Here is an 18,506-nt window from a genome sequence, read left to right as displayed (position 1 = left end):
AACAATTTGTATTTCACAAATGTTCGCAAGGTCGATGGAACGACAGAGATTGCTTGCTTAATTTGTTGGAATTTTATTTTGATTATTTTGTTTGACTAATGTAATCTCTGTTGGAATTTTATTTTGATTATTTTCTTTGACTAATGTAATCTCTGTTGGAATTTCTTTTTGATTATTTTGTTTGACTAATGTAATCTCTGTTGGAATTTTATTTTGATTAATTTGTTTGACTAATGTAATCTTAATTGTTTATTATTTCATCTTGAACTTTGTGACGAGTTAGCAGCTTCAAACAAAACCGAGTCGAAATTTGGATGTTAAGCGATAGAACGGGGAAGTCGGCTTTAGAATCTCGAGAGCAACGGATCTCCTAAATTAAACCGAAAACAGGTTTGCCTTAGAAACAAAATAAACGGGACGTGAAATCAATTAAAATTTGTTAAAAACAATACCTAAAATTTCCGTTAATATTAAAAAAATGAAACTAGTGTTACTATTTTATCTCCTGGTAGCCGGGAATTTATATTTCCAACCAGAAATAGTTGAGGGATCTAAAATACTTGCAGTGTATGCCTTCCCAGGTAAAGAATTTAAAACAGATAATATGTCCAGCAGTCTGATAACTTAAATATTTTATCAGGCAAATCGCATTTCATGATGCACAAGGCTTTGATAAGGGAACTCGTTGAAAGTGGACATCAGGTGACCATGGTAACCGCATTTTCTCTAGAGAAAGAGAAGCTCGGCAGCAATTACACGGAGATCTTGATAGAACCGGTCTATGATTTTTGGCACGATGGTGAGTTGTGTGTTTTATGGTAAACAAGCCGAGTCATCATCTGTATCGTTGGTTACCAGTCAAGCTGAACTTTGGAGCCCAGCACTTATTCGAGTTGACCCGCATGACTAACTATGATTTCCTGAAAATGCTCGAGATCATTGGGCTGAAGACCACGGAACATGCTCTCCGGCAACCAAAAGTTCGGGCTCTCATTCATGCAGAGCAGAAAGAAGGAGTCTTCGATCTTCTTCTGGCTGAGCAGTTCTATCAGGAGTCTTTCCTGGCTCTGGCTCAACTTTACAAGATACCCGTGGTGACCACAAGTACTTTGGGCTATGTAAATCACATGAGTCAAATGATGGGCTTGATTACACCTTGGTCTTTTGTGCCCCATGGCTTCATGCCCTTCACCGATCGCATGAGTTTCATCGAGAGGCTGAAGAACTCCTATGCTAACTTCTACGAAGATATGAACAGGCTGTACAACTACTTTCCCAAAATGGATGCGTTGACCAAGGAGCATTTTGGTACCGTTTTGGGTGAGTTAATCTAACGGTTTGTTGGTAATTGAAGGCTCGGCTAAAACGATTGCCTTCCAGATGAAGTGCCAAAGGTCAGGAACATGGAGAGGCAAATCTCGGTGATGCTGCTAAACAGTCACGCACCACTGACCACAGCACGTCCCACTGTGGATGCCATGGTGTCGGTGGGCGGAATGCACATTTACCCGCCCAAAAAGCTGCCGGCGGACATGCAAGCCTTTTTGGACGGAGCCACCGAGGGGGCCATCTTCTTCAGCCTGGGGAGCAATGTCCAGAGCAAGGATATGCCCGTCGAGATGCTTCGGTTGTTCCTGCAGGTATTCGGTTCCCTCAAGCAGCGGGTTTTGTGGAAATTCGAGGACGAGACCATTCGCCAATTGCCCGAAAATGTGATGGTGCGCAAGTGGCTGCCACAAGCGGATATTCTGGCCCATCGAAATGTAAAAGTTTTCATCACACACGGCGGTTTATTTGGCACTCAGGAGGGAGTCCACTATGCGGTTCCCATGCTGGGCATTCCCATCTATTGTGACCAGGTGGGTGGTTTAACTCAGTTATAATCTTCTAATGGTAATTACTTAATTGTACGTTTCAGCACTTGAATATGAACAAGGCTGTTTTGGGTGGCTATGCCATTAGCCTGCACTTTCAATCGATTACTGAGGAAATCCTCCGGGAGTCTCTGCATCAACTTCTCTTTAATGCCACCTATAAAGAAAATGTGCAGAGGATTTCGAACATATTCAGGGATCGCCAGCAGGAACCGCGAAAAACTGCTGTCTACTGGATCGAGTATGTCATCAGACACCGGGGAGCTCCACATATGCGATCTGCAGGACTAGATCTCAACTGGATTCAGTTCTATCTGCTGGATGTTATAGCCTTCGTGCTGGTGGTAGCTTTCATTGGAATTGGAGTCCTCGCGTTGGCCATTCGACTGCTGATGGGCAGTAACAGGAAGCAAAGGAAAGCTAAAAAACATTAATGTTTTAAAAGTGTATATCTTTTTGAAAAGCAATGTAAAGTGGTCGTAAAACAATTGTAAACAGGGCTCAACTGTGTTGAAGAATTATAATACGAGCTTTTAGAGGAATTAAAACAAAAACTAGTGATTTATTTTTGTTAACAATAAGAAAGGACATCGAAGCTATGTCGATTCTTCTATGAAGTTTCTCTATTTTCGACGATTATTCATACGAAAGCTATATGATATTATCGTCGGAATATTTTTGAAATTTAATTCCACTTCCAAGAGTCATTGGAAAACTCTATATTTCAAAAATTATGCACAACTTTTGGTAATGTTTCTGCAAGTATGAATATTGATTTCATAATATTATGAAATAATTTGTTATTTAATTTCAAAATAAATATTCTATTTAATTAAGATGCATTATCATGCTTACATCAAGTTAAAAAGTCGAATCATGCATAGATTACTTTGACGAGACATCTAAGTCACTCGTTTTGAGCACGAACCCCTTACAATTTCACGAATCTCAAGGGGTCTACGGCATATACTCGTATATGTTTGTTGTTTATAATGGCGAGCTACCTAGAGATCTACCGGCACCCATTCGCAGTCGTTTGAGAGGCGTCCACCGAGTCGGTTGCTGATTGTTCCTATCGCAGAACAACAGGCGGAAGCAAAATGGTTTGTTGACTCTCGTAGATCAATTTATTAAATAACTGAAAGCTTTCTAGAGCTTTTTTGTTCATAAAATTTATTTAAAGGTCATTAGCCTTACCGATACGCTTTGGATTTCTAATCAACGAACGTGCGAAAAGCGTTACAAAAACATACAAACTAACTGATAAGATTATGATATAACAGTTGCTGTATTATAATTGCTTAAAACAGAAATACTTATCTGTTAAACTGACTAATAGATCAACTGATAACAATTTTATTTTACAGCAATTCAGAAATACTTTTCAAATATTGCTTTTGAGCCTGGTGGCTCTCCAGCAATTGGATTTTGGTGCTAGTTCCCGCATTTTGGCAGCTTTCTTCTTCCCTGGAAAGAGCCACTTCATGATGACCAATGCCATCATCCGGGAGTTGGTCAAACAAGGACATGAGGTAACATTCATCACTCCATTCTCCTTGGCCAAGGAAAATCTGGGAGCAAACTACAAGGAAATTGTGATTCCACAATACGATTTCTGGCCAGAAAGTAGGTGATAATAATAAAGAAAATATTCAATTAATGACTAACATTTATATCCCTTTAGTTAAGGAGATGACCCAGCGCAACACGGTTCTGGAAATGACCGATCTGCCAAACTATACCTTCCTCCGGATGGTCAATGTAATGGGTGTTCACAGTACGGACTTTGCCTTCGAACAGCCGGAAGTTCAGGCCGTAATCAATGAGAAAAACAAGGTTGGAAAGTATGATTTGCTGCTGGCGGAACAGTTCTTCAACGAGGGAGCACTTATCCTGGGACACCTGTACCAGATTCCCATCATCACTGTCTCAACTTTCGGCCATGCCAATTACCTTAGTCAACTTTTCGGCATAGTTACTCCGTGGTCCTATGTGCCACATGCCTATATGCCCTTCACAGATCGCATGACTTTGTGGGAGCGAATTGAAAACGTGGCCATCAGTGCCGCCGAGGATCTTTCCAGGGAGTTCTCATATTACCCCGGACAGGATGCGGTCCTCAAGAAGCACTTCTCCAAAATTCTCGATAGAGTTCCCAGTGTTAAGGAACTGGAGCGAAATATCTCGGCTATTCTTCTAAATACCTACATGCCTTTGGCTTCAGCGAGACCGATGTCTTACAATATGATTCCGGTTGGAGGTTTGCATATTCAGAAGCCAAAAGCTTTGCCGGAGGATCTGAAGAAGTTCCTTGATGGTGCTACTCATGGAGCCATTTATTTCAGTTTGGGTAAGAGTTACCTTTTATTAAATTTTAATAGTTATACTAATTTAATAATATATTTTTTTTTTTAGGCTCCCAAGTTCGCAGTGCTGATTTGCCGCCTGAAAAACTCAAGATCTTCCTGGATGTCTTTGGCAGTTTGAAGCAGCGTGTAATATGGAAATTTGAGGATGAAACTCTGCCCAATCTCCCAGCCAATGTGAAGGTGCAGAAATGGTTGCCTCAAGCTGACATCCTGGCCCATCCGAATGTGAAGGTGTTCATTGCCCATGGAGGTCTCTTCGGAACCCAGGAAGCTGTCTACAATGGAGTACCTGTTCTTGGAATGCCAGTCTATTGTGATCAGCATTTGAATATCAACCAAGGAAAGCAAGCGGGTTATGCTTTGGGTCTGGATTACCGGACTGTAACAGAAGATGAGCTTAGGGAATCACTTCTCCAACTGATCGAGAATCCCAAGTTCAGGAATAATATGAAGAAGGCTTCAAAGGTATTCCGCGATAGACCATTGAATGCAATGGATACTGCGATGTATTGGATTAACTATGTGATCGAGCACCGAGGAGCTCCTCATTTGGTGTCTGCCGGAGTGGAGCTGCCCTGGTACCAATTCTACTTACTGGACATCGCAGGACTTGCTCTCGCTGTGATTATCCTGCCAATTTTAGTTCTCCTCTCGATTTGCCGCAGAAGCTCGAAGCCAAAGAGCTCTCCGAAGAAGAAAACCAAGAGGAATTAGAACCAAAACTAGTGATTTATTTTTGTTAACAAAAAGGATACAAATATGTTAGATAGTTTTCTGCAATAAATTTTGGATAATTTCGTAATACATTTCTAGGGCACTAGACAGCTGGTAATTGATAAGAAAGCTAACGACTAGCGTGCAAAGACCGCTCGCAACTAACTGAACTGGATGCTGAAATAGGTCAGGAGAATTAGCTTGGGATCTTCGCAGGGCCTCTTCGTTCCTCGTTCGTTCTTCGGGCCATTTCTTAAGCTGTTTCTGTTTGTTTGTGTGTGTTCGTGTGCCTTATGTGCGTGTGAGTGTCATGTGAGTGTGTGTGCAGTTGAGTGTGTTTCAGTGTGGGTGTGCGGCGATCTCTACTGGCTTATGACCATCGACTTCTTTACCTTCTTCTCCTTCCTCTCATGGGTGATGGTCACTTCCTCTGCGAAAGAATGGAGATGAGGGGATTTTTAATAGACTGGAAAGAACTAAATTAAATATTAATAAGATCCCTGAACAGTGTAAGTTATGAGTTAGACTTTTCTCTATCATGGAAATACAAAGTATTAAAGTGCAATTATGATTCTTTTATGATTATGATTCTTTTTATTTCTTTTCTTTATTTAGTTGTTGTAATATGATTTTAAATATTATTTTATGTATGATTTTAGGGATTAGGTACAAAGGTATTTATTTACTCACCCTCGAACTTGGTGGGCAGCTGCTTCACAGTCTCGATGGTCTTGACGTTCTTCTCGCCGGGCTCGATGATCTCCTCCTCGTACTCCTCGATGATCTCCTCCTCGTCGGTGTCGTCGGGATTGTTGCTGGGCACGGGATCGAAGACGGTCTTCACCGCCTTCTTCACGATGCCCTCGGCGGTGACGGTGGTGTAGTGGTACTCGGTGCCGCCCTCGATCTTGATGGTCTCCACGGTGGTCACGTCGCCGGGATTCTCCGAGGGGACGATCTTCTTGGTTCCGGACTCGGACTTCAGTTTCTTGGTGGTGGTCACGTTCTTGTGCTTCTCGGCATCCTTGAGGGTCTTCTTGTACTGCTTGATCTCCTCTTCGGTGAGCTCCACCTCCTCCTCCTCGTAGACGGTCTTCGAGGTGGTGATGGTCTTGCCGGATTCCAGTTCAGTGGAGTAGGTGTACTCCACGCCACCGGGCACTCGCTTCGAGGACACCGAGGTGGTGTCGTTCTGGAAGAAGTCAGCTGGTGGTGGTGGAGCCGACGACTTCTTCTTCTTCTTCTTATCCGTGGTGTTGGTGGTGTTCGAGGAGGTGATGGCCTTCTGCTCCTGCTGGGAGTTCTTGCGCACGGTGCGATTGTTCTCGGTGATCTCGATGTTCTGAGTTTGGGTCACCGAAACACGACGCTCCGAGGTTGTGGTGGAGTTGGTCTGCTGATTCTTCTGAACGATGCGACGAGAGGATTCGGTGGAATCGGTGGAGTCCACCGACGACTTCCTGGTGATGTTCTTCTTGTTCTTGTTCAGCTTGGCGGCGGTGTTCTCGTCCACTTCGGTGGGCACCGAGTCGTAGAAGGTCTTGGTGCGCGTGGCCCGAGTTCCGTCCTCGTTGATGGTGGTGTACACCTCCTCGTAGCCACCTTCGATGGCGCGGGTCAGCATGGTGGTGCGCTCATCGATGCGGATCTCCTTGCCCAGGCGCTTCTGGACGAGCTTCTTGTTCGCCTGCTCCTTCTTCAGATCCTCCTCGCTGACGGGCTTCGGGTCCCAGAAGGTGCGCGTCGAGGTCTTCACGGTGCCATTCGGCTGGGGGGTGGTGGTGATCACCTCGTAGCCACCGTCGATCACCTTGTACTTGGTGCTGGCACCGGTGGCCTTGTCGAACTCCACCTTACCGTCCTCGATGTCCGCGGAGGTGATTAGCTCTGTGGTGTGTGGATGTGTGTATAGTATACGTATATAGGTTGTATATATATGGAGCGATATCCCAAGCTATCGAGTGTGTGTGTTCGCATCTGGGGTTATTCCAAAGCACTTGCGGCTTAACTCTAGTATTAGCTTTCGTCTTATCCTAGGCTAGAACTACGATATTGCATGGGTTTCCTTCGTAAGGCAGCCTGGCATTTGGTTTCAATCAAGTGACTCTTAGACGATCTTGTGTTCCTACTTCCCTTTTTAATCTAGCTTCAATGTAAGCATGATATTTAATGTTTAATAATTATTGTTCATTGCATTTCGATTACCTAATTTATACACCAATATTTGAAGACACAAAGCGATTTATTAAGTTTACGGAAACCAATGTTTTCCCTTAAAATATGATTTAAATTCATATTACGAATATTAATTGAAATTCTTTACTTTAATTCGTTGATTTCCTTTTGAGTAGTTGTATAAAGCGAAAAGTCGCATACAAATATTTATATAGAATTTAGTTACTTGTGATTTTGATACCTTTCTTCACTATTTAACTTGTAAAACCTAAAAAACGTTCGTCTAAGAGCCGCTTGGCAAGCATTTTGTACAGCTCTCATCGTTGCATACTCGCTTTGTACTCTCATTAAGTGTGTGATTTTCTGGGTTTAGACGTGCACGGGTTCAGGGGGTTCATGGTCCAGATTGGTTGCCAGCTGCCGGTAATGCGACTTGCAACCGAATGCCAGGTGTGGCAGGCAGCTGTAGTGCATCAGCAGCTGCAGTAATTGCTATTTGAACTTGCGGGCGGACCTCTGTTTGCCGTTCTTCGAGACGCCGCCACTTCCGCTTCCTGCCGGCAACCTGATGTGCTGCGGCTGTGATGGTTGTGGCTGAGGTTGTGGTTGTTGCTGTGGTTGTTCCAGTTCCGGTTTGGGCTGCGGAGGCCTCTCCTGTCGCATCTGTGGATTTGGCTTTAGCTGGGAGGGAGCAGGAGCTGAAGCGTTTGCCGGACGTTTGTTAGTTGCGGTTTTTTGCCGAGGCGGAGGACGTGGCTGGTCAGCTTGCTGCAACTGTCCATTCTCATTCGCAACAGTTGGCTTTGCATTTATCGCCTCCGAAGGTGCGGATTTATCCTCGGACTGCGGATGCAGCAGCTTGCTAGCGGTTTCATTGAGCAATTGAGCGGTGCTTAATGGGTTAGCAGTGGGAGGAGGTTCACTATCGTTATCATTATCTGCAAATGTGGTTTGGGGTTAACGAGACAGTTGTTTTAATTCGATCTTCTGAGGTGACTGATGCTAAGATGCTGAGATGCAATGGGTGAAACTGATTGATCGATTTTTGGTTTGGTGCTGGCTCTTATGGCTACGTGATGGTTCTAAGACCTCAGAGACTTAGACCCCGATGCTGCCCATGGACTGAGATGGCTTAAAAGTACACAACTGAAAAGGCGACAAACGTGGGAGAAGAACGCAACTTAGGGCTAAAATAAAAATGCACACTGCAAAAACAGAGTTTCTATAAATTGAAAATTTGTTCGTGTTGTGGTTGTTTTTGTTTGTTGTTGTTTTAGGGGATTTCTTTGTTCTTGTTGTTGTTGTTGTTGTTGTTCTCGAATAAATATTACGACAATATTTGCAAAAAGTAAATTATAACATAAATGGTATATACGTATATAGATAGAAAAGTTGGGCTGCCGAAACACTTGAAACAAACATTTAACGCTCAGCTCGAATTCGATTCGAAGAGTGGGCGCCAGAAGAGGGGGCGGGGCAGTCCACACACACACACATATAGTAAAGTTCACACACAGACACAATACACAATAGCCACAAATTGTTGGCTACAATTTCAGTTTTGATTTTTACTTTATTTTAAATTGTTTTTCGTTTATCTTTTCTAGAGTTATTGTTTACACTCCTTGTTTGGTTTTTATTCAGAGGGAAAACATATGTACATATGTGAAGGAAAATGGGTGGGGAAGGGGGGAAAAGGGGGAAATGGACTTTATGCCACATTGAATTTCTATGCAGATGAGCTAAAAAGTCATCGCTATAAATTGGTAAACACAGGAGAGGGCGAAAGTACAAAATTTTCAATTAAAATACAATGAAGTGTAAAAGTTTGTGGCCGGGCCAAGTGTTCGTTTTTTTTTTTTTGCTGGCTGGTTGTTGGGGAGAAAAGGGGTTATTGGGGGCAAGAGATTGAGGCAACTGTGCCAAGTGTGTCGCCCCAACACACCCATACACACACACACACACACGTACACACATATGGCAACATATCACGTATGTCGAGAGCAGCAGCAGTGCAAAAAGTTTAATTTGAAAACTTAATTAAAATTTCTGTGCGTTCTTTTTTTCACTTTTTTTTTTGCTTGCTTTCTCTCTCTTTCTTTCTTAACAAGATGTGTGTGTGCGCGGGGGGCAAATAAAAATTGCATTTATGACACTCGAAAGAATTCGTTTCGACAACATTTTTCGGCTGAACCTTAAATTTCAATTAGACCGGCGGCTCCTTGACATTGGCAACAGTTCCCACGCCTCCCAAAAAAGGGGAATTCCAATTGTGTGTGTGTGTTTGAGTGTTTGGTCTGTGTGTGTTGTTGTTCTTTTTTTTTAAGGAGGAAAGGAAAAGGGGAATTGTGTGTGCGTGTGTACAACAAAAAATGGCAACAAAACGACGAATAACGAACGAATTGCATTTGTTTGTTCTGGCTTGTTTTGTTTTGTTTCGGTTTGGTTTTTTTTTTTTTTTTTTTTATTTTTTTGTATCTATGAGCTACCAGTTTCTTCGGTCTCCTTATCGGTCTTCTTGTCCAGCGTCTGCGAAATCTTCTTCCAGATGTTCTCGAAGGAATCGGCGCCGGTGTAATCGATCTGTCCGGACTCCCAGCACTGGCGGCGCATCTGGTTCTCGTAGGCCTCCTGCTCGGGAGTGCGCTGCTCGCCGATTCGGAGCTGTGAAAGAGCACCAGCGAGTCCCGCCTGAAAGTATGCAAATTTCATGTATTAAAATCCCATTTAAGACAGCAAATTTCGGTTGGGTATTATGGATTGGTTGATAGATTGGTTGGGGTGTATCATGCACTACGAATCAAAACATTTATTAGTTACTAAGAACGCTGACGAACGGCTGACGAACATTGAGATGTTAGTTACGGTGCACGGTGCGTATGATTAATATGACAAGCAGAGTGCTGCAAGGGGCATAAATCAAGTATACGACGTGTTGTGCTCCGGCTGCTTACGTTTGGCAACTTCGTGTCCCAGAAACTATCTGGCAGATTACTATGTGAAAGCAGAAGAAATGGAGAGGTGGCTGGAAGTGAGCACATGCAACACGAGGATGGAGAGTCAGACTGCATTTGCTTCTTGTTCTCAAGATTTCGATGTTGATGATGATGATGATGATGGGGAAGCGAGCTCTCCTTTGTTACATTTACATTAATTCTTGACCAGGTGCCAGGCCAACTAATAATAAATCAACAAATGCCCTTATCCAGGCCACAAACACAAAGTTGAACCATGAACCAAGGACCAAGGACTAAAGACCCAGGACCATGAACAATGAACGATGACCGAAGGACAATGACGATGAACAATGACAATTCGTATGCAAAAACAGTGACCAGACGAAAACCAGGGCATTACATTATCACTATCACTTGCACTAGCACTTGCACACATTTGGCACACCATTATCCGATTTGGTGGATTGGATTGGTTTGGTTGGGAGCTGGACATATGGCTAACTACACAGAAAAAATATCTCTTTAAATACTAAAAATGTACTTTCATATCTTCAACATTTTAATAAATATTTTATGTCTTTTGAAAGTTGTTTTATAAATTTATTAAATTTAAAGTCAAAAAATCTGCCTATCAATAATGTATTTATAAAAGTGTTAAGTAGAAGTTATGAAATTTAATCCATTTAAAAATTTATATAGTAGATGAACTCTAGAAATTTTAAATTGTATCTTTTAATAGGACAACATTTTCAGCAATTTTTTTAATTGGTTTTAGCAATCAAGTTAATTTTTAATTCACTTATTTTCAGTAAAATTAGCTATTGAAAAAATATGGAAAAATATATAAATTAAAAAAATTATAAATCTACCTAATGCATTCTAAATAAGAAAAAGGTTTCAGTGCTTTGAAAATCATATCAAATATCAGGATACATTTTTTTCTGTGTAGTTTTTGGGCCGGGATTGGATTGATTGCCTTTACCTCAGGCGGCGCTGTGGCTGCAACTTGTTCTTGGTGTTCTTGTTGGTGGCTTTTGGCATTTTCTACTGTCTGACTATACACGGAATGATGAGGCGTAGGCGTGGGCGTGGGCGAGGGCGTGGGCGTGGGCGTGGCAGTGGGCGTGGCATTGCCTGAGTGGGCGTGTTCAGGTGGGTGTGAAATGTCTAGCTCATAGCTATTCACATCAACGGATGGAAAGTCTTCGGCATTGGCAGTGGTGGCATTGGCATTGTAAGATTGGGATGAAGGATTCGGCGACGACGAACGTGGGTGGCATGCATCGTCATGATGCCACTCAGTGGCATATTCATTTGGATTCAGATTCGCATTCGCATTCGCATCCGCATTCCCATTGTCCTGGCTGTGATTCTGGCTGGGATTGTGGTGCTGGCTCCGATGCTCCTGCTCCTGCTCCTTCTCCAGATTCTCATAGTAATCTGCCCAAGGATCGCGGAACTGGCGCACGTGCAACAGTTGGTGGTGCAGCTGCTGCTGCTGGTAGAACTCATGCTGCTGCCGCTGATGCTGCTCATCCGCCGCAAAATCTCTTTGCACGTGCGTTATATTTAGGCAAAAGCACTAATTTTGATTAGAGTTTTTGTTTTGTTTCAAATGCACAACAAATGCGATTCAGCAGTCCGCGTATTAAGTTTATGGCAAGTTTTAATTTACAAAATGCGCAACATAGGAAAATAAAGAGTAAATGGATAGTAAATCAATTTGCAAAATTAAAGAACCATACAGCATACAGCACAAACAGAGAAAGGAAAAAAATTAGAAATTGGCAAAAAATAAAAAAAAAGAGATCCCCCACGAATGCGTGCTAGTGTGTGTGTGTGTGTGTGTTTGTGTTATGGGATATATCTAATGATTCAGTTGAATTCTCTGGCATCACCCCCAACCGACCATCTTGATTTGAATCATTTCCATCTATCGATGGCGTAAACCGAAACATTTCTCTGGCTTTCGGCCAAATCGATGCAAATTAGAAAAGAAAAAAAAAAACAGAAAGAAAGTGAACACTAAGACGAGCACTAACACACCACACACACACACACACATGAGACACACACAGAGAGTTGGACAAATATTACAAAAAATACAAAAGAAATAAATTAAAAGAGACCCAATTGAGATTCGTACAAAAAAGCGAAAGAAAATGGGTTGCTCTGGGGCGTGGCTGCTAATCGAGGAAAAATCAACAGAAAATTGCAAACCGAAACAGAAAAAAAATTTAAAAGAAAAGAATGGAATCGTAGTATTTAAAGAGTGAACAGAAATAATAGGCGAGAAATGGAACGACAACGAGGTCAGCTATCGGCAAAAAAAAAAAAAAAAACGAGAATAGCAAATAGACAGAATCTGAATTTGAGTTTGTTTGCTTTGGGTTATTTACTTGGCGCACAGAAAGATGGATAAATAAATAAATATTTGCGTTATAATTAAGATATTTACATATGGGTGCTCAAGGTCTCTACAGATCTGGTGCGATATGGCGGAAAAATCTCCGAAAATCGGAGATCTGCTTACCTCTGAACTTAACCCTTGGGCTATCGCTCCCTCGGGTCGATCGCTATCAACTTGTCCTGGCTTTTAGCGGGTTAAGAAACGAAGCATGGGTTTTTTTTTGTTTGGGTTTCGTAGCAAATACAATTGGGTTAAACAATAAAATTCTTGGGTTAGCTTTAGTATGGCGTTCAAAACAAGGGGAACATAACAGAGTTTCAATCTGATTGTAAGCTGTAAATCGCCAAGGGTAGAAATATCTATTTGCCGATGGTCTACAGAGATCACTTACCATTTCGGTGGACAGGGACTGGATGACGTTTTCCACGAAGATGTTCCACCACAGCTGAATCAGATCCTGGGCATGGGCATAGTCGGATGAAACGCTGGCCACCTTTGTCTCAGAATTGAATTGGATCAGCCAGGGCTTCAGCTTGCCGGCGAAATGCAAAATCTTTATCTTATCTCTGAACCTGTAAGATAAATACTATTACAAACTGTTGTTATTCTGAATACTGATAAAAAACTTACTGTTTGAAGGCGGGCAGATAGCAGTAGGAGGCATAGGCCGTCACATTGTAAACGAATGGCAAATGCTTCTTGATGTCCGCCGTCGACCAGTCGGCGAAGAACTGGTTCAGCAGGCCCTGGTCGCCGCCATCGAAGCTGCCGTTCTTCACGGCGAACTCTGTGATCTGGGCGAAGGTGTCCACGCTGGGCTTAAACACGAACACGCCGGAGTTGAAGCAGTCCGGCCAGCTCACATCCGGAGCGGCGGAGAGTTCCTCGCGCTCGAACAGCTCGTCGCAGTTTTGCAAGACCTAAAAGTAATAATTCGATTATTAAAGTAACTATTTTTCAATACCATTTTAATGGCATATTAGGGAAACATAAATCCACAGCTATTTAAATTCTAATTATTCATTCATTGCAATAATTTAAATTTAATTAAATGCTTTCAGAAGTCAATTTGATTTAACAATGATATTTAGCAAAAGCGCATTTATTTATTATTAAATTCCATGATTTCAAAATAAAGTGAAGGAAGTTTGAGAAGTAATGCTTCTATCAACAATTTATAGAAAAATTTTAAGAATTACCAAAAAATTATATTTTCTCTGATGTTACAGATTTGCAAATAATCGAATTGAAATTTTGTAAGATTCATTTGAATCATTTGGGATCTATTTTTAAATGAATCTTTTATGTTCCTCCATAAAAACTTATTTGCAGAACCTAACTTAGTTTAAAATTGCAGGCTAAAATACATAAATATCCAGAGATCAAAGTGACTTGCAGGCATATAAATTATGTATGGTAATTTTCCCCAATCACTTACCAGTGTATCCGCATCCAGGAAGACGCACTTCTCGAACTGCACGAGGCGCCAGCAGTGGAGCTTTGTGAAGGTCACGCCCAGTTCGGGGCGGGAGAGGAGGGCCAGGTTGGCGGCGTCCTGTGAGTCGAGTACGTTCACCTCCTGCACCACGTTGTAGACCTCCTTCAGTCGGTCGCGCATCGACTGCGAGACATTGGGCGTGACCAGAACGGCCAGCTGGTGGGCGGTCTTGGCCCGCTTCAAGGAGTGGGCCAGAACCAAGGCACCCAGTGAGTACGTGTCATTTGTCGTCAGCGTCACCCAAGCGAACTCTAAGCGAGACGGAAGATAGAGATACAGATGCAGATTGAACGTTAGCGCAATGTCGCACAAGATACAATTACGGCCAGAGATACGAATTGGGTTACAATACAAAAGATACTGTTATGGTGCACGTTTCACTGCAGCAGATGGCGATAGGGAAAAACTCGCTCGCTCGCTTTTCATTAGTTTCGGATTCGGCAAAAAAAAACGTTATGGATTATAAATAAACAAGCGATTTTTCTTTTTTTTTCTGGTTCCCCCCATTCGAAATAGAATAGATACATGTATGTTTGTTTGTATGTACAAGTGGTGTGTGCAGATCTCCAACTGCGTCAGCAGAGTGGGCGGGGCACGCTCCGCCCACATGCATCGAAATTTCATTTGCTTTGTTAGCGCAGATAAAATTGCAAAAAAAAAAAGCAGAAAAAAAAGGGGAAAAGAGGGAAAACCATAAAGAATTGGCAAAATCGAGCAGAGCATATTTCAGGCGCGTCCAAAACGAGCAATTAGAATTTTGCGTAGTTGGCATTTAGTTGCGCGCAAGCTATAGATAATTATTCATGGCGATGGCGATGGCATATATCCTATATAAATATGTTTTTATGGGGCGATTATGAGCTTTATTCGGTGCAGACTTCTCACTCGATGGGGGAATTAGTTCGGACTAGATTAGATCGGAATCTGTATGGTATAGTACACAATTTACAGGTGAATCTCTTTGAAATTCTCTCCCCATTCTTAGTAATTTATTTATAAATGATTAAACCATGCAGACTTGCTGTGTTTGAAAATTAAAAAATCATTAGAGTTAAAATAGAGAAAACATACGATTACTTTTTATTTCCAATTCAGATTATTGACAAATGGAATTTAGATCATTATTATTGTTGTTCGGGTATTAATGCTACGGATATATATGTGTATATATATAGTCTTGGTACACTTCGTTGAGATAACTTTAGTCGGGTTAAGTGTCAGATTAGAGTTCGGTATACATGGGCTTTGTTTGTTGTTTGGTTTTAGAGAAGCGAACTGAAAAGGAACTGTGAAGCGCAGGATACAACAAGTAGATGGATAACAACAACTACCTTCTCGCATTCAGATACGAATGTGGACACAGATACGGATGCGGATTCGGATTCGGATACGGATGCACATACTGATGGATAACTGCTGCACAGCGAGCTAATCAGCGGCATTCAAATGCATTCGCTAGCCTGATCTTGGTTTGGATTGAGTTCAGGATGATCATTATCCTCCGCCGGGTTCTTTAATGTGCGTGTGTGCGTGAGTGTGTCTGTATTTGGTGTTCGTGGTTGTGTGTGTGTGTGTGCGGGTGAAAGATACACAGATGCTTTCTTTTCTATTTGCGTATGTGTGTGTGCTCTTGTGAAATGAATCGTTGAGCCTAAAATAAAAATGAAATCATTTACTTTCGGCAAAACTAGAATGGATCTTAATAACTTCGGACTTACCGGATGTGTGCAAAAAAATGACAAAAATTTTCACAAAAACAATAAAACTTATGGGGGAGAACGATCAAAAAGAATTTCTCAGCAGACGTCATAAATTTGGCGACTTAAACAAAATAAAATAAACAACACTCGGTCTAAAAATAAAACATTCAACAACTGTTGAAATTGTGAAATAGAATGCGTCGCGACAGTTTCCTTAAACATATGCTTAGCGCGTATTCTTAAAATAAGTAAATTGCCAATTTATGTGACAGCTAATTGTGGGGAAATTCCTATAATTTATTTTTTACAGTGTAAAAAGAGAGAACAGCATAATACTCTTTGTGAAGGAAAGCTCTCTCCTTCTCTCTTTCACTTGGGGATTCTCTCTCTTTCACTTGGGGATTCTCTCTCTTTGAGCAGAGTTTGCGCCCTGTCTTTTCAACCCCACGTTTATCAATTGCGTATATCCGGAGCACAATAAAGCTGATAAAACGCCCTGTCAAAGCGAAAAGGCAAAAAGGTCGGCGCTCGTGGGTTGGGCTTTTGGGTCTGGGTCAAGTGACTGAGCGAATACCCATTGGAGCGTGAAGGGGCCCAGATCAGATTAACGCCAGACAACGACATGAATGGGGTCACCAATTAGATGAATGAGGGAGCCGAGACCTTGAGCAAGACATCCAGAGCCCCTCCCGAAAACCCGTTTGTCAGGGTCCCCATTAAAGCATCGCGAATGCTTGCAGCCGGCGCATAAGATGTCAAGTACAGTCGAACTTGGTTAATGGAAAACCATATTTTCTACGTCAAATATGACAGATTGAGATGAAACATATGTTTTCGTGACAAGGTGTACGTTCGTGACTTATTAAGTTGAGAGTTTAAAAATGCTTATATCTTTTGACATAGTTTTTGGGGTAACGAATTAAAATGTGTTGACTATTAAGGAATTTTAGTTTATAAAATTGTGATAAATCTCCTTAATGATTTATAAATTCTAAAAGTTGATTTCAAATTAAAAAAAAAGATATTACGGTATAAAAACTTTAAATATGCAAAAGTCTCTACAGAGTACAAAATTTAAATCATTGTTACATATAGACTTTCTCGCTACCCATGTTGCACTGTAATGGAGGAAATGCATAATGGGATATGCCAAAGGCAGTGATCGCAGAAGGGAAATCGGGGAATGTCGGCGACACCAACGCACAAATTGGCGAGTGCAAGGCGCGGAACAAGTTCTGCGGGAAACCTCAGCAGGCGGCGTGTGTATCTTGTAGATGCCGATTCTGTATCCGAAAGAGCAGGCCACTAAAAATAGCCCAGCCGATGCGAAGTGAAATGAAATGAGATTGTGTCTGCTGGTAGGCAGATCCAATGGATGCATTGGATCGGTACAGGCAACGCAGCAGTTTTAGAAACTGAATCACCATGGATGTGGATGTGGACAACCGAGGGGTTGACCGAAACGCGAGATGCTGGAAATCCCTGCGGGCTGAAATATTGAAGGCAGCTGCCGTTTTTGGGTGATGATTAATGCGGGCATAAATCCGTGCAGATTTAATGGATTTTCCAAGGCGAAAAGTCGAGATCACCCAGAACTTTTAGTGGGCGAGATGCGACACAAAAGAATGTTCTCGAGCGTGGAAAACTTTTTCGAAAAACAAAATTTTTATTTTCGAACACACAAAACTTGTTAGCGCCTGTCGCCAGCCATAATTCCGAGCGCAAATATATATGGGCGATAGTTAAAAATAGAAAGACACATCTATGGGGTATATATACGTATAAAGTGTGAATTATATATATAATTGGGTGCTTCAAACATGATCGGCGTGTGAAAATGCCAAGGCGAAGTGCATCCCTTAATGGCCGCTAATCTCAATGAACTGCAGATGCGGAAATCGGGCTGATAAGCAGCCGGATCAGATAATGACGCTAATGGCGCTACGTGGGATTACTGGGTCAGCGGATTGCGACAGGTACAAGGCGCAAAATCAACGTAATCGAATCACAACAAAACGGAGCTCCCTCTCTCTCTCGCTCTCTCTCGCTGTTCCAGCATAACTTTAAGCTCCCCCTCTCTCCTTGAAGGTTATGTGAGCTTCACGTTATCAGCGTTTTGTGCACAAACTTTTCATAAACAAACAAATGTGCCTCGCACTTCCCAATGCAATGGTTTTACTCATTTTTGTTTTTTTAAATGCTTTCCTATACTCAAACCAGGGGTGGGGAGGAATCGGGGGGTGGTGAGGAGGGGCTGTGGGCAGAGCAAATGCTAGTGAAGGTCAGTAAAGGTCGTCGCCGCACACCGTCGCGCTCTATGCTCGATTTATAAAAAATATATATATTATAGTAGTGCGATTATCGCTATGATTTTGATTCGGTTTCTTGATTTCTTGACTTTGCATAACTCCTCCCAGAAGCGAGTGTTATGAAATGGGAGGAATGGCGATTTTGGTTGGTTTTGGATTAGCAGGAAACGCCAAAGGAGCTTTAACTTAGGGCAGGCTTTTCTTTCGATTTTCAGTTTTTCAAGTTTCCAGCCTTTAGCCATGCATACACACACACACTCTCTTCTTGCTTTGCTTTTCTTTTTCTTTTTTTTTTTTAATTTTTTTTTCGCTGCTTGCATTTGCGTTTTGATTTTGGTATCGCAAAACTTACTGCTCATTTTGTTAGGATTTTATGGGTTTAACTCGGGGTTTTATTGTGGGTAAACTCGATATTGGGCACTCGCGACGTTTTTCCGGCGGGCGGTGGGCGTTGGGCGGTGGGTGGCTGAGCTTTCACACTAAATTCGAGAACGAGAGCG

General features: G+C 42.1%; 3 protein-coding genes across 7 annotated transcripts; 1 reads left to right on the top strand and 2 right to left on the bottom strand.

Annotated features, from left to right (window-relative positions):
• Positions 1-301: 301 nt before the first annotated feature.
• Positions 302-5,045, top strand: LOC108087875. Its single transcript, XM_017185460.2, has 8 exons — positions 302-581; positions 641-799; positions 859-1,320; positions 1,381-1,859; positions 1,919-2,299; positions 3,242-3,500; positions 3,559-4,224; positions 4,290-5,045. The coding sequence occupies exons 1-8, from the start codon at positions 479-481 to the stop codon at positions 4,955-4,957; spliced, it is 3,177 nt and encodes a 1,058-aa protein (XP_017040949.2). The 5' UTR covers positions 302-478; the 3' UTR covers positions 4,958-5,045.
• On the bottom strand, positions 4,954-18,469 carry LOC108087810. The gene is made up of 3 exons (XM_017185370.1): positions 18,359-18,469; positions 5,648-6,844; positions 4,954-5,387 (listed from the first exon to the last, which is right to left on the bottom strand). The coding sequence occupies exons 1-3, from the start codon at positions 18,363-18,365 to the stop codon at positions 5,320-5,322; spliced, it is 1,272 nt and encodes a 423-aa protein (XP_017040859.1). The 5' UTR covers positions 18,366-18,469; the 3' UTR covers positions 4,954-5,319.
• Positions 6,851-18,472, bottom strand: LOC108087807 (glycogenin-1). Of its 5 annotated transcripts, XM_017185368.2 has the most exons (8): positions 15,329-18,338; positions 13,938-14,248; positions 13,130-13,419; positions 12,891-13,071; positions 12,623-12,682; positions 11,072-11,671; positions 9,622-9,823; positions 6,851-8,070 (listed from the first exon to the last, which is right to left on the bottom strand). In XM_017185368.2, the coding sequence occupies exons 1-8, from the start codon at positions 15,336-15,338 to the stop codon at positions 7,625-7,627; spliced, it is 2,100 nt and encodes a 699-aa protein (XP_017040857.1). In that variant the 5' UTR covers positions 15,339-18,338; the 3' UTR covers positions 6,851-7,624. The 5 variants fall into 5 exon arrangements, with proteins under 5 accessions (XP_017040857.1, XP_017040854.1, XP_017040853.1 ...); XM_017185365.2 differs by lacking the exons at positions 6,851-8,070; positions 12,623-12,682; positions 15,329-18,338 and adding an exon at positions 18,359-18,472 and having other exon boundaries at positions 9,512-9,823; XM_017185364.2 differs by lacking the exons at positions 6,851-8,070; positions 12,623-12,682 and having other exon boundaries at positions 9,512-9,823; positions 15,329-16,165.
• Positions 18,473-18,506: the final 34 nt, after the last annotated feature.

Source organism: Drosophila ficusphila, unplaced genomic scaffold (assembly GCF_018152265.1).
Source record: "Drosophila ficusphila isolate 14025-0441.05 unplaced genomic scaffold, ASM1815226v1 contig_414, whole genome shotgun sequence".
Classification (NCBI taxonomy): domain Eukaryota; kingdom Metazoa; phylum Arthropoda; class Insecta; order Diptera; family Drosophilidae; genus Drosophila; species Drosophila ficusphila.
The sequence above is the reverse complement of the archived record's forward strand: the minus strand, read 5'-3'. Positions and strand labels throughout refer to the sequence as shown.

What these genes read in the sequence shown, in the direction of transcription:
- LOC108087875 (XM_017185460.2), top strand. Translation starts at nt 479, where the DNA reads ATGAAACTAGTGTTACTATTTTATCTCCTGGTAGCCGGGAATTTATAT. An exon ending in CTATGATTTTTGGCACGATG is followed by an intron (nt 800 to 858) that starts GTGAGTTGTGTG and finishes GTTGGTTACCAG; the next exon opens with TCAAGCTGAACTTTGGAGCC. An exon ending in GGAAGCAAAGGAAAGCTAAA is followed by an intron (nt 2,300 to 3,241) that starts AAACATTAATGT and finishes TTTATTTTACAG; the next exon opens with CAATTCAGAAATACTTTTCA.
- LOC108087807 (XM_017185368.2), bottom strand. An exon ending in TATCTGCCCGCCTTCAAACA is followed by an intron (nt 13,072 to 13,129) that starts GTAAGTTTTTTA and finishes TTTATCTTACAG; the next exon opens with GTTCAGAGATAAGATAAAGA. An exon ending in CAGCCACAGCGCCGCCTGAG is followed by an intron (nt 9,824 to 11,071) that starts GTAAAGGCAATC and finishes GCATACTTTCAG; the next exon opens with GCGGGACTCGCTGGTGCTCT.
- LOC108087810 (XM_017185370.1), bottom strand. An exon ending in GCTGCCCACCAAGTTCGAGG is followed by an intron (nt 5,388 to 5,647) that starts GTGAGTAAATAA and finishes ATTCTTTCGCAG; the next exon opens with AGGAAGTGACCATCACCCAT.